This window comes from Notolepis coatsorum (genome assembly GCF_963971535.1).
Source record: "Notolepis coatsorum genome assembly, chromosome: 5".
Taxonomy (NCBI): domain Eukaryota; kingdom Metazoa; phylum Chordata; class Actinopteri; order Aulopiformes; family Paralepididae; genus Notolepis; species Notolepis coatsorum.
This window is the reverse complement of record NC_140169.1, coordinates 98,720,920-98,736,215: the sequence shown is the minus strand read 5'-3', so window position 1 is coordinate 98,736,215 and position 15,296 is coordinate 98,720,920. Positions and strand designations below refer to the sequence as shown.

Genomic DNA, 15,296 nt, shown 5'->3' with positions numbered 1-15,296 from the left:
GTGTGTCTGTGTGTGTGTGTTAGTGTGAGAGTGTGTGTGTGTGTGTTAGTGAGAGTGTGTGTGTGTGTGTGCGTGTGCGTGTGCGTGTGTGTGTGTGTGTGTGTGTGTGTGTGTGTGTGTGTGTGAGGGAGGTGGGTGGGACTGACAGGAAGAGGCCCCCCCTCTTGTAAGCAGAGGAATAGAAACTTAAAGTGTGCAGCTCCCAGAAAGAAGAGGAGAGAGAGAGAGAAACACTGTGAGGAAGACAGAGACAGACAGAGAGGCAGAGAGGCAGACAGACAGACAGACAGAGTATTATGCAGTGTCATGTTCTTGTGGTTTTGTTTGTGGCATCGGTCACGGTCGTCATGGCAAAACGGCGAAAAACTCCCTGGACTGCTGCCCGGCTTCAGACCACAGGTACACTCACTCACACTCTCACTCTCACTCTCTCTCTCTCTCTCTCTCTCTCTCTCTCTCTCTCTCTCTCTCTCTCTCTCTCTCTCTCTCTCTCTCACACACACACTCACTCACTCACTCACACACTCACACACACACACACACACACACACACGCACACACATGCTAGTTTCAATTACAGTAAACCATGATATTCACACACTAAACCTCCCTATGTTATCTTATGTCAACAATAGAACAATTCCTAATACCAATATAACACATGAAACAGAAACAACAGACAAGAAAATGAGCCTTTGTTTACTTTGGCCCCCAGCTTATTTCTCCTCAACCAAATCTACTGACTGCTTTTTTTTGGTCCACTTTTTCTCCTTTTTCTTTCTTTTTTTTCAATTTTTTCTCTCATCCCAATTTTCGTAATTCCAATTCTCCCCTCCCCTGTCTTGAACGTTGCTAGACTATGCCTCCCACTGGTCGGCTGTACTGAGGACAGAAGCCTTGCATCACGTGTCCCCTCCGGTACACGAGGAGGCAGCCTGTCGCATCTTTTCACCGCAGCAGCTCGAACTCTCAGTGGCGAGGAGTAACGCATGGGAGGCTAAGTCAAGTCAAGTCAAGAGTTTTATTTGTCACGGCATACGGATATACAATGAAATGCGGGTGGTCTTGCCCGCAACGATGTGCAATTGGTACAACATATAACATATAATAGAATCCAATACAAAAAATGTGTGCAATAAAATTGTGCAATAACAGGTAGCAGGTAACAATAAATTTGTGCAATGACGGGTAACAGTTGACAGTTAACAGTAATAGTAATAGTAGTGCAATACACTGTTACTGTTGCTAATACTAATTTAAAGTGGCCTTCCTTTTGGCAATAAGTGAGGGTGCGTGCGGCCTGAGTGTGTGCCCGCTCATGCTAAAGTGTTACAGTGGTACTCAATGTTCATTGTTCAGGACTCTGATGGCCTGGGGGAAGAAGCTGAGCCTAAGCCGCTCTGTCCTAGTAGCTGGGGTTCGCAGGCGTCTGCCTGACCTCAGCAGCTGGAACAGGCTGTTATTGGGGTGGTGAGGGTCTTTCATTATCCTGCAGGCTCTGGATTTGCACCTCTTGTTGTATAGAACCTGCAGGGGAGGCTCACGCTGCCCCCGATACTTCCTGTTTCCGCCGCACCGGCGTCACCCAACCGACTTGTAGGAGTCGCTGTCCACAACGTCCAATCCCCACCCACCGGCTTTCCCACCCTCTAACACTGCCAATTGTGTTAGTATAACGGCCGGCCAAGCCGGTAGCAACGCAGAGAGCTGGGCTCGATACCTACTGACTGCTTTTTAATGCTTCTTCCGACATCCCATTTACCACTTTTTGCAAACTCCGCCCACGAATCCCCAATCTATCTATCTAATCGAATCTATCTATCTATTTCTCCAGCTAACCCAGGTTTAGACCTTCAGGGAAAGATGTTTACTCTCTCCAAGAGGGGAGGGATCACTCTGTACCCTCCCTTCTCTCCTCCAAGCCCCTCCTACTCCTGGACAACCACGTCTCCTTACTCAAGCCCCTCCTACCCCTGGACAACCACACCTCCTTACTCAAGCCCCTCCTACCCCTGGACAACCATGCCTCCTTACTCAAGCCCCTCCTACCCCTGGACAACCACACCTCCTTACTCAAGCCCCTCCTACCCCTGGACAACCACACCTCCTTACTCAAGCCCCTCCTACCCCTGGACAACCACACCTCCTTACTCAAGCCCCTCCTACCCCTGGACCAGCCAGTCTCCTAGTAGAGGTGAGTACTGGATATTAACCCTAACCCTCTTTCCTACTCATGAATGATACAGTAGAGGCCAGTAGAGCAGTTTCTCAGCGAAGTCCATGCTGTTCTTCATACTGGATACATGCAGCTCTGGCTAGTTAGACACAAAACGAATGTAAAGTAATGGGGTCACTGTAAACAGGGCCTAAACATACTGGAAAATGCACCCAAAGCAAACTGCTGATGCACAATGAGTGGCCCCATTGACTTTGCGTTCGTTTTGAGGGTAACTAGCTAGAGCTGCATGTATCCATTAGGGGTGGGGGGGAAATCTTGCAATATTTTCTGTGCCGATATTATATTGATACAGTGATGCCAAATTGGGAACATAATTTGCAGTTGAAGGAAGGTAATACATTGCAATATATCACAATATTGTGACTCTAGTATCGTGATAATATGGTATCATGGGGGCTCTGGTGATTCCCACCCCTTGTGTCCGGTATGAAGAACAGCATGGCTTATGCTGAGAAATTATTCCACTGATTGACAACATCATTGATACTGTAAGTAATTGATTGGAAATGAATATGCCTGTAAATCTCTACGGCACTGTAAATGAGGGAAACCTCAACGGCCTTGTTGGAGGATAAATAAAGGTTTGAATATGGTCACCGGTAATATCGGTGATGTCATGAGTTTATTAGTCATGGGAAAAAATTTCACATAACCGCGACAACCCTAATGTATAATTCATAGCACAACTCAAACAGGATAAAAAAGGTGATTTGTCTCTCGCCATTGATTACCGTATATATTATTTCCAAAATAGGGTCCCTCCCATCGTGGTCCAGTATGTGAAGCTGTTTGAAACTCCTTGTTCCCTGTCTCTAGGTGTGTCAGTGTGTCTGCGCTATGTGGCTGAAGACTTCAACAGCCAATCAATCTTCACCCTCAGCCCCAACAGTCCCTCCCGCCTTGCACTGCAAAGCAACTCAATTGGCCTGTATGACCTGTCATTCAGTGACAGGTCTTATTACACCCTCTCCTTTCGTTCCTATCGGCTGCTCTGGTCGGGGGTCCCTTCCACCCCCTGGACCAGCCTCTGTGTTGTCGTGGATACACTCAGAGGCGTAGCACAGCTGTTCAGAGGCGGAAGCATGAGCGTCCGGAAAACACTGCCTTTGAAAGAGGTGAGAAGAGGAGAGGAAGAGAAGACAAGAGAGGAGTAGAAAGGAAAAGAGAGAAAGGAGGACTGCAAAGGAGAGATAGGAGAGAAGATGGGAAGAGAGGACATTTACATCTGGCTTGAGTGTTACACTAGTGTATAGTAGTATAGACATATTAGCATAGTAGGTAGTAGTATAGACATTTATTAGCTTAGTAGGTAGTAGTATAGACATACAGTAGTAGCATAGTAGATAGTAGTATAGACATATTAGCATAGTAGGTAGTATAAACATACAGTAGTAGCATAGTAGATAGTAGTATAGACATAGTACATATTAGTATAGACATTGTAGTTAAGTACATAATAGTAAAAGACAGTAAGAAGGTTATTTTTCTTTATTTTAATTTTTATATTTTTATAAATCTTATCAGATGAAACAAAGTCTTATCAGATGGGTCTATGAACTAACTCATTATTGAGAGAGCAGAAATATTTACAGTAAATATACATGAATCATTACAGTAAATCTCTGTTAGGTGACACCGAGACCTTAACTCCTCATGAAGTAGTATGTTTAGCACTCAAATTCTTTATTCTAGAAATACCTTGGTACAGTAGAATAGTACTCTGGCAAAAGCATTCAAAAGCACTTTACAGTATTAGTAAAGTACATGATTCTCTCTCTCTCTCTCTCTCTCTCTCTCTCTCTCTCTCTCTCTCTCTCTCTCTCTCTCTCTCTCTCTCTCTCTCTCTCTCTCTCTCTGTAGTACAAGTGGTCAGGTCCTCCTGTGTTGGAGGTCTCAGGGTTTGAAGGTCAGGTGACAGATGTCGCGGTGTGGGACTATCCTTTGTACTACAACCAAGTCCGGAGCTACATGTACTCATACAGAACGTAGTAGGTCCTAGTGTGTGTGTATGTATTTGTGTGTGTGTGTGTGTGTGTGTGTGTGTGTGTGTGTGTGTGTGTGTGTGTGTGTGTGTGTGTGTGTGTGTGTGTGTGTGTGTGTGTGTGTGTGTGTGTGTGTGTGTGTGTGTGTGTGTTACTGTCCACTGTATATGCACATTCACACATGTTTTGTGTGTGTGTGTGTGTGTGTGTGTGTGTGTGTGTGTATGTGTGTGTGCTTTCACATGCACGGTAACACTATTTGAAGGAGTGTTCATAACACTGGCATAAACACGACATAACATCTGACATAGATGTTCATGAATGTTAATGACTGTTGTTGTAATTGTCATTCGGTTGATTATGACACTTTCAATGGAAAGTTGACATTGTTCTGGATGTCTTTGTCATAACAACTTGACATTAATATAAGGTGTTGACGTTTACATAAGGTGTCCTAAATACATGTCATAGCAGGTCTCATTATCACATATAAAGAAACAACTGCCGAAAACGCCGGAACTCGTCATTCCCCGCCATGCTCAAGTTGCTGAGGACGCCGTAACTCGTCTTTGATATCAATATTTCAAAAATCGACAATCGAAATCATATTTCCCCTCCGCAGCCTTGACACACAGTGCTGATCTCCTCTCAACCCTCTAGCGGTTCAAGAGCGCCATCTGGTGGCCGATCGGCAGATCGAAACCGGATGTCAACCTTTAAACCGGCAGGACTCACTCCATATGGGGTCCGGGCACTCGCTAATGTTAGAGAGACTCTGTCTTCACACAGTGAACATCGATCGGTGGAAATAACTCGAAAAAACAACATGATTTGGACGTATATACTATTATACAACCTGGAAATAGATCGGGCATTTCAACATCCCATAATTGAAAACTGTCTACTCCACGCTGATCGCCCAACGGCCCGAGGAGACTGGGGTGAGTTTTAGCGTGTAGTATTACCGTGTTCGATATAAACTGCTATGATGAACATATGACCCACATTAGATGAATGGTATAACGTTGCCCACGGAATTATAAACGCCCCCTCGCCCATCCGGTCAGATGACGTGTAGTAAATTCTAGAAGTACGTCCAGTTGACATTTTTGATCTCGCACAGATTCCTACCAAACTGTATTTGATCATCAATATAATGCATTTGGGGCTATAAATCACGTTCTGGAGAAAGCTGCAGAAAGAGATGAAAACATACTTATACTTTAGACCATATTTTAGTATGAATATGTGAATGAAAAAGTTTAACGTTGCTACACCATGAACAATACATATAGGACATTGAATGGGCCCTAATAATGGCAATCTAGCAATAGAATTTAAAAAGTTATAGCCCTGCAAAGAAGGGGAACTTCTCCATGTTAAATAGAGCTGGCAAGGGATGGTATATCATGAAATTAACCATGGCAATCAAAGTGTTAATGACTGTTGTTGTAATTGTCATTCGGTTGATTATGACACTTTCAATGCAAAGTTGACATTGTTCTGGATGTCTTTGTCATAACAACTTGACATTAATATAAGGTGTTGACGTTTACATAAGGTGTCCTAAATACATGTCATAGCAGGTCTCATCACATATAAAGAAACAATTGTATGGTATTTGTTTACATTACATTCAATTGTCAAGTGGTAGACTTGGAATTTTTTTTTCATTAGACAATTACTGTACTACAGTGTCATGAATATTTTCCTTGACCTCAGGTGCCACCTCAGTGGTAGAATCTGAGGTCTTCAGTAATATGTCATTAAAGGAACCCGCCAACACGTCAGCCTAGCTTAGCACAAATTAATGGAAGTGAATACGGATCAGCTAGCCTGGATTTGAGCCAAAAACACCTCTCCAGAGATTTAAGCTAGGCTACTGGCCAGTGGTCCATATCCACTTCCATTAATTTGCGCTAAGCTAGGCTAGCGTGCAGCCGGATAGCTTTCTACTGAACACAGAGAAAATTGGTATCTATCTTCTTGTCTGACTCTGGAGAAGACTAATTAGTGAACATGATCCTGGCTATGACATCACTGATTAGTGGACATGATCCTGGCTATGACATCACTGATTAGTGGACATGATCCTGGCTATGAACAACATTCATATTGTAACTGAGGGGTACAATTCCCTGACTGTATTGATAAGTATGGTATCATTAAACCACTACCGCTTTATGTACTTTAATTACTGGCCATACAGTACACGATATCTAAGTATGATGAACACTTTCCCACATATGAAATCAGGTCCACACAAAGGTAATAGTCAAATATTTAATATATAGCAAAGGGTACATATAATAGTTACTTATTACATTTATGATTTGAATGCACTTGTAAGGCAAATGAGTATTCGTAGGCAAATCAACACTGAATGTCCAATCTCTGGTTACACAGGAAGCAAGTATACAACCTGGCTCTTAGGGAATTATAACGATGGTCACTTAATGATTATAGCTGGATAATATACTGAAGGGGTCCCGCCGGTTGTAAGCCAGTAGGGGGGGTAGGAGAGCCGTCGGCTGTATCCCGTCTGGTCAACGATTTCTAGGGAGAATTCAGGTACAGAACACAGTGCCCGTAGAATCTTGATCCGCAGATTAATACACTTGGGCTCTCTTGTAGACGATAGCTGTAGCTGTAGCTGTCGGTCCACAACGAAGAAGAAGCGAGGCGACCTCAGTCTGGTCTGAGCGCCGTCTCACCTTGGCTCCTCTCGGGGTAAATCCAACACTCACCGGTGTTGGCGATTATCCGCTCCACAAATCAAAGCACCAAAGCAAATAGATATTCCATGCCGTATAGGGCTCAGCAGTCGTCGGGGTAGGTAATCCAATGTACAGGTCCACTCGGTCCTCGTCCAGAACTCCTCGGATGAAAGCACCACGTGTGGTCTGCCCAACCTGGTTAAGACTCTAGATAACGCGAGGAAGCGATGGGGGTGCTGCTCACTTTAGAACTCTAACCGAACGATGCACCATACATAATAGACTATTATTACTTAATAGAAATACGGTGCCAAACTCTGGCAATTCAGCTATTAATTCGCACGAGGTCTCAATGCTATTCTAAGGCCAAACAGGCCGTACTACACCGCACGCGGTATCGTGGGGTGAGGCTTCACGTCTTGTTACTTAGTTGGGTAGAAGGGTAAAGGACTAAGAGGAATTCTACATTTCTTGCGCCATATTTATATGCACAGTGGACAAGTAGTGCCGCTCTGCTTTCGGTAGCCGTATTCCTGCGCGGAGCTGAGGCTAGTAAGGGCATGTCTCGTCGGTACCTTTGAACTTGAACGCCAGGGGCTTGTCCCTGGCGCCTGGTCCTTTTGTCCAATAAGAGAATGAACTATTATGGGCTGTAGTAGAATAAAGGGATATTCCGTGTATATGTACAAGGAATATACAAGGGATATCAAACGATATACAAATACTATTAAATATATATCCATAAATAAATATATATATTCGGTTTAATCTGATCCTTCACAACACATATTATACATATTAACCTGTATGTATGTGTGTGTGTGTGTGTGTGTGTGTGTGTGTGTGTGTGCGCGCGTGTTTCTAGCCCAGGATCTGTTCTCACCTGGACCAGAATCGGCTATTCTCTCAGCGGTGACGTCCTATTGGAGGATGACTTCAACAGACAGGCTGACCAACCAGTCAAAAAACTGTACAAAGAACCTGGACCAATGGGGGAGAAGAGGAAGAAAAAAATCATCAAGGATGGACGGAAGAGAGGAAGAGAGAACACATTAAAAGAGAGAGCGAGAGGGAAAGACAGAGAAAGAGAAATATATTGAACATTTATTGAATACATTTTGGTTAATATAATACATTTTTACATATTGAGGCATTTGGATTTTCTGGCTGATGCATCATAAAGAACTAGTGCTGTTAGCCTGTATGTTTGATATGATACACTATGAGACTATTTAGTAACCTACTATACACATTTTATACTTAATACAAACAACACAACAAATGTTATTGTTAAAATACACAATAAAGTTTCACAGCATCAATTCATAGTTTTCTGTTTGTTGGTGGTTATCTATCTTTCTATCTATCTATCTTCTTTTATTTATTTTTTTTACAAATATTACAAATCTAAACATCAAAGTAGAGCTCCTATGCAGAGCTGTCTGTATGCCTGTACATCACAGCCTCTGAAACAGCTCTGCTACCAAAATCGGAACATCCGCAACCAAATTAGGTTGAAAGAAAATGTGGCTATAACGTTGAAATGGGTGTAAACAGTAATCACTAATAACCAAAAATTAAGCTTGTCTGAACATTTGTGAGTTATGCAGTGATCAGAAAAGTAAACAGACAAGGCTGCACAGATGCCGTACAATTTTATTATTTAAGTATTTTCAACAAATGTCTGGCTCTTATTTATAAAAGAGACAAAAAATATGGGGGGAACAATAATATAATATTATTATAAATTCAATATGCTAAAGGTGCTATAACATTCTTATGTAGAGTAATAATTTAAATAATATATATATAGTAATATATCCACATATCTTTTAGAAAGGTGCGTAATACAAGTATTGCTTCCCCCCCAAATGTTTTTATTGATAAATGAATAAATGTATAATTTAAAAAATCCAAAATGAATGTTGATGTTTACATGTTACAGGCATGTAATCCCCTCCCTACTTCCCATTCCCCCAGATGGAATGCACCTGATTCCATAAATAACATGTTGTTGCTCTAGTCTAGTGCAGCATCTAGTGGCTGAATGTTAGCACCTTTAAGGCAAAATAATATGAGTAAAGGTAGCACTGGTTAGTTTACTTCCTGTTTGGGCAGAGATGTTTGACAGTCGTCCAAATCTCTGCATAGGAGTGTCGACTCTGATGAAGCTTTAAAACTTAGTTTTAATTGGGGCGGCTGATTGGCGCAGTGGGCAAGGCGCTCGCCTCTAACTCAGGAGATGCTGGGTTCGAGCCCAGCTCTCTGCGTTGCTACCGGCTGGCCGGTCGTTCATACTAACACAATTGGCAAGTGTTAGAGGGTGGGAAAGCCGGTGGGTGGGGATTTGACGTTGTGGACAGCGACTCCTACAGGTCGGTTTGGTGAGACGCCGGTGCGACGGAAGCAGGAAGTGACGGGGGCAGCGTGAGCCTCCCACGCGTTACTCCTCGCCACTGAGAGTTCGAGCTGTCTGGTGAAAAGATGTGACAGGCTGCCTCCTCATGTACCGGAGGGGACACGTGATGCAAGGCTTCTGTCCTCACTACAACCGACCTGTGGGAGGCATAGTCTAGCAACGTTCAAGACAGGGGAGGGAAGAATTGGAAATACGAAATTGGGATGGGAGAAAATAGAAAATGGGGAGAAAAAGTGGACAAAAAAAAAGAAAAAATAATTAGTTTTAATTGGAACACACAGTATGTAACGGAGGTACCGCAAGTATATCCAGTCACGATGGACTTCAAGTGTTGTGAAGTGACTGTGAACGTTAGCGGTACTGCAAGTTAAACTCACTCCCCCTTAATTAAAAGGCATACAGACACGTTACCAAGTAGTGAATTCACCTCTTGGTATAGTGGTCTGCGATGTCGCCCGTGCCGTGGGAGACCGGGGTTCGAGACTCGCTCAGGGCAAGCCGATTCGAACCGGCTACACATACACAGTAGAGTTCCCAGAGTGGAATGAAGAATAGTTCTTGTTGGATTGTTGGATGTTCATGAGGACACAGCTGTGACCCCCCCCCCCCCCCCCCCCCCCCCCCCGAATAAATAAATACAATTAAGATTATTGAAGTGAATAGCGTCCTATAGCTGAATGCCTGTCGGAACTGCATCAACAATTATTATTACTTTGGTATCTTGTATCTTCTGTTTCTGAAGAAATGTTGAAGATGACAGTAGCACCAGTTTTTTGTTTACCGATTGACTTTTTCCTTAAAGGGATATTTCACTTTAGTAGAATTTGTCAAGTTTCAGCAGTCTTCTGTGAGATGTAAAGTAATCTACTAATAAACTAGTTTTGATTGATTGATTGATTGAAAATGTTATTAACAGATTGCAGAATGGGTACAATACAGTACAGCTCAATACACACAATTGTTAAGGGGATGCAGACCAGAGAAAGACTTTCGTCTTGTTTACATCAGGGTCCCCCATTTTCAATTCATCATAACATATATGACATACATGACATACAGATGGACAGTACTGCTACATCTATACATTTATGACATACCATATTTACAAATAGTGACCATAAATAGCATACTTCTGAAGTATAAACAAATAAAACAGACTTATAAGTCAAAGGTACATGTTTGTTTTGGCAGTTGATGTGTTTACAGATTTATGACCTTTGAAAAATAAAAACAGATCTGGACTCTGGTCAATTATTTGTTGTAGGTTGTAGTGTGTTGTGTATCTTTGCCCTGCATGGAATGATTAGGAAATGGTTACCAGTTACCTGCTGCCTTGCTGAAGGAAATATTATAAACATTCTGTGAGAAGTTGACAGTTGGTCAAACTACACCTCAAGTGAGAAATAGTTATTTTACTGACAATGTGAAAATGGCAACTTAGCAAATATATATATATATTTTTTTTTACAGTAGCCTATCTTATTTAAAAACTCCTCCCAATCCCAGGACCCCCACCTCCCCCACATCCCTGAGACACAAAGAAAAAAGAAAACAACATTGAGCACGAAAGAAAGCACAGGCCTAAAGGGTCTCAAAGGGTCTCCAAGATGGTGAAGTACCTCCATCTCGAAAGTCATGGAAAAAATAGTATACGAACAGGTCGAAAAGTACCTTACGGATACAAATCTAATCTACGAATTCCAATCTGGCTTCAGAACATCCCACTCCACTGACACATGCCTTCTCTATTTGAACGACCACATCAAGCAAGAGGTGGACGCGGGCAAATACTGCGGCATGGTCATGCTAGACCTACAAAAGGCCTTCGACACTGTCAATCACACCATTCTGATTGACAAGCTAAAAGCAATTGGTTTTGATAGTTTATCAGTGAGCTGGATACAATCCTACCTGGAGGGGAGAGAACAGATGGTGGAGGTAAACAGTACCCTATCCCCCCCCCCCCTCACAGTGAACTGTGGTGTTCCACAAGGAAGCATACTAGGACCACTACTGTTCCTAATTTATGCAAATGACATGTCGTCAGCTTGTGACTGCAACTTGTTCCTGTTTGCGGACGACTCAGCCCTGCTGGTCTCTGACAAGAACAAGTTACAGGTTGAAAAAGCCCTCAGCTCGGAACTAGGCAAAATCTGCATATGGCTCGCCGACAACAAACTATCATTACACATGGGCAAAACAGAGTCCATTCTCTTCGGTTCAAATAACAAACTCAGCAAAACAGACGGCTTCTCAGTTACAGTGGGTGACAATATTGTCACAAGGAAAGATGAAATTACCTACCTGGGTTCCATCCTAGAGGTTAATCTTTCCTGTGACAAAATGGCATCCAATGTAATAAAAAAAGTCAATCAACGAACTCGATTCTTGTACCGGATCTCCTCCCTGGTAAACAAGAATACCCTGAAGACTCTGGCAGGAGCACTCATTCAAGGGTACTACGACTATGCTTGCACCTCATGGTACCAAAGCACCTCAAAGGCACTAAAAACCAAATTACAAACATCTCAAAACAAGCTAGTCAGACTACTGCTTGACCTGACTCCTAGAACCCACCTCACCCCTGCACACTTTGCCAACCTAGTGTAGCAGGGTGGATTATCCCTGCTTCGTGGGAACTGTGGGGTGCGGTCAATAGGTAGCGAGACACAGTAGCACTCTGGCCAGCTGCACCTCTGTCTTTGGGGTCCGGAGCGTCAACTGGAGGCTGGTAGTGGGGGTGAATGAGGCCCAGGGTTTACAAACCTGGTCCGGTACTCTGGTCTTCCTCCCTCTCTCTGGAGTAGTCCGCAGTACTCCCCAACACACCCTCACCCTCCACAGTTGCCCCTTTTTCCCTCCCACACCTACTGACCGGATGGTAGAGAAATAACTGGGTTCCCCCCGCAAGCAGTGCCCTCCCTTAGTGAGACGACCAGAACCCTTACAATGGAAAAGGTAGAATAGCAAGGGGTTACGATTACATATATTACCCGTAGCAAAGGGTTAGGGTTAGGGTTAGAAATAATGAAAGACACACACAGTGTTCCCGCTCTGGATGACTGTATTGTAACTCAGCCTGGTTACAACAAAGCTACGGCTGGTGATTACTGCACCATGGGTATCCATACAATAATTACTGGCATGAATTATTAGCATAAGTCAATTACAGTATCACACACAGGCACCAAGTGCTCTCAGGTACCCAGACTAAACGCTGCCCACGTCTGGGCGGACCACAGTATTCACCTTCTTTAAGGAATTACACTCTTACTGTCCCCGGTTGAGAATATGGGGAAGGAAGGGGGAAGCATAGGGAAGAGAATAAAGGGATTCACAGAACGGGAATTATTTAGGAAATACACGCCTTATCACGCTCAAAGAAAAGGAATAAAATAAAAGAGTGAGCCCACAAAATACCTTGCAAAAGTCCTATGCTAATACCGGTATATATTGTCTGGGGTACCCCTATTGAACTGTGGTTAACAACGTTAACTTCGCCCGCGGGCAGCACCACACTGTATACTGTATATGGAGTCGGGAGCATCAATGCTCGTTTGTACTCATCCGAAATGGCCGCCTCGTCACTCCACTGTTGTCCGGGAGGCAAGATGGCGTCGAACACTCGCGCCGCAGGGGCTAGCAGGCGGAGCTATAGCAGAGAGGCAGTGCTGGCTGAGCTGGTGCTGGGCGAACTCTGCTGGTGGTAAAGAACTCCCCGTGTCCTGCAGGCAGCCTGGAGCAGGGGTGCTGCTGCTCTCCGGTGCAGACAGCTGTTGACGCCCGGGCAGACTGCTTGGATGTCCCGTACGTCTCTGGCACGCAGACTATACCGTCACTGTAACTAGGTATAACACGAGCAATGCTACTGTGAACCTTAGCCGCACGCTACTTATACCGCTCACTGTAACTAGGTATAACTCGACTCCCAGTGCCCGACTCTGCACTTAATGTTCATAATATCATAACACTGGTACTGCTAGGATATCGTCTCCACTAGCCAGTACTTCCTATCACCCGTCCCTGTTCCACGGGGCACTCCGGCATAAACGTCAGCAACGGGGCTGTCTAGAGCTCCCCCGTTAGACGTGACTTCTCGTGGTCAAGTTCACTGCCGAGAAGAGAACGACTTCCGCTGCACTCCTCTCTTTATCATCTCTCAGCTCTCTCCGCCACTCTCTGCCTGCTACTGCCCCCTGCTGGTCCCGCCTGCCAGTCACACGGGGAGACGCACTGTAAAATATGAATCAATACTGTCATTTATGATCCGTATTCACATGCTCTTGGGACAGGGACGTTTGTGTCATTGTTCGTGTGAATCAATGACACTAGTTAGAATGTCTTTGTGTACAAAAAGGGATATAAACACAGTCAGCAGTTCTGAATAATATACCATATTTTCCAGACTGCTACATTTCCCCCCACTTTGAACTTGCTAAGTCCTCTGCAAGTTAACAACAAAACAACAAAACAAACGCATGCATGAAAACGGTCCTGAGACCAACAGTTTCACACATCGGTTGACAATTACACATTATGCCAACAGTTTTACACATCGGTTGACAATTACACATTATGCCAACAGTTTTACACACTCCCTCAGGAGTTGGACACACTGTTCCGCGAACACGCTCTTGAGCACGTAGTCCTGGCGATACCGAGCGGGTAGCCGACCTCTGGTGCTCCTCTGGGGCCGAGCGGCCTCCACTCTGGGGGGTTCCACCTCCCCCGCCTCCGACTCCGTGTCGGATTCCTCAGTGTCCGTCGGCGGGTCACGGACCACGGCCTCACCCTCCGGGGCCATCGGTGGACCGCCCGCGGCCTCCTCTTCGACTCCGTCTCCGCCGCCTTCCCCCTCCTCTCCTGAAGGGGTCGACTCCACCTCTGACTCGGCGCTTACGGCCTCCTCAGGGGCGTCCCGCAGGGGACCGGGGTGGTTACACGCCCTAGGATGCGGTTCCCGCCGGTGCCCGAAAGCACCTCCGATGTCTGATTCGGACGAGCTCCGCGGTGCCACCGGGATCTGTCGAGGGGCCCTCCCCCGCACTTCCGGGTCAGAAGCCGGAAAGGGACAGGTCTTGAGCTGGTCTCGATGCACGGTCCTTTCTGGACCCCCTGCTTCGGGCCTGACCGTGAACACGGGCGTCCCTTCGTGGCTCTGCTTAACCACCACATATGACGTAGGCTCCCACTTGTCTTGTATCTTATTACGGCCCCGGATTCGGTGGTCGCGTATCAGGACCCGGTCTCCGGCCCGCAGGAGTGCACCTCTGCTCTTCCTGTCGTAAATTCTCTTGCGTCGATGGGATGCCTGCTTCGCCGTGGCCTCAGCGGCCTCCGCGGCGGCCTTTAGTCGCTCGTGGTGACTCTGCACCCACTCATCTAGGTCCGCCGCCCCCTCCTCAATGACGTCTCTGCCCCCTAGGACATCTCGGGGCATCCTAGCGTCCCTCCCGAAGAGCAGGTAGAAGGGAGAGTATCCAGTGGAGGAGTGCTCGTGGCAATTGTATGTAAGTACCAACTCGGGTAGGTGCTCCTTCCAGTCCCGCTTCTTCTCTGCGGGCAGACTACGCAGCATGTCGTGCATTGTCCGATTGAATCTCTCGCACTGCCCATTCCCCTGGGGATGGTAGGGCGTGGTGCGGCTCTTTGAAATCCCATACAGTCGGCAGAGCTCCTTGATGACGCTCGACTCGAAATTTCGCCCTTGATCAGCATGGAGTCGGGCAGGGCAACCGTAGTACACGAACCAATACTTGATGATGGCAGCGGCGGTGGTCTTCGCAGTCTGGTCTTTGGTCGGTACGGCAATAGTGAATCTGGTGAACATATCGGTCAGCACCAGTACGTTCTCATAGCCACCCACCGACCTCTCCAACACGGTGAAGTCCATGGCCAGGACCTCCATGGGTGCCGTCACGTTAGTGCAGGTCATCTGT

General features: G+C 45.4%; 1 protein-coding gene across 1 annotated transcript; it reads left to right on the top strand.

Moving 5' to 3' along the window:
• The first annotated feature begins 251 nt into the window (after positions 1-251).
• On the top strand, positions 252-8,253 carry LOC311228847 (uncharacterized protein). The gene is made up of 5 exons (XM_084314802.1): positions 252-399; positions 1,835-2,194; positions 3,056-3,354; positions 4,100-4,227; positions 7,804-8,253. The coding sequence occupies exons 1-5, from the start codon at positions 297-299 to the stop codon at positions 8,036-8,038; spliced, it is 1,125 nt and encodes a 374-aa protein (XP_084170928.1). The 5' UTR covers positions 252-296; the 3' UTR covers positions 8,039-8,253.
• The last annotated feature ends 7,043 nt before the right edge of the window (positions 8,254-15,296 follow it).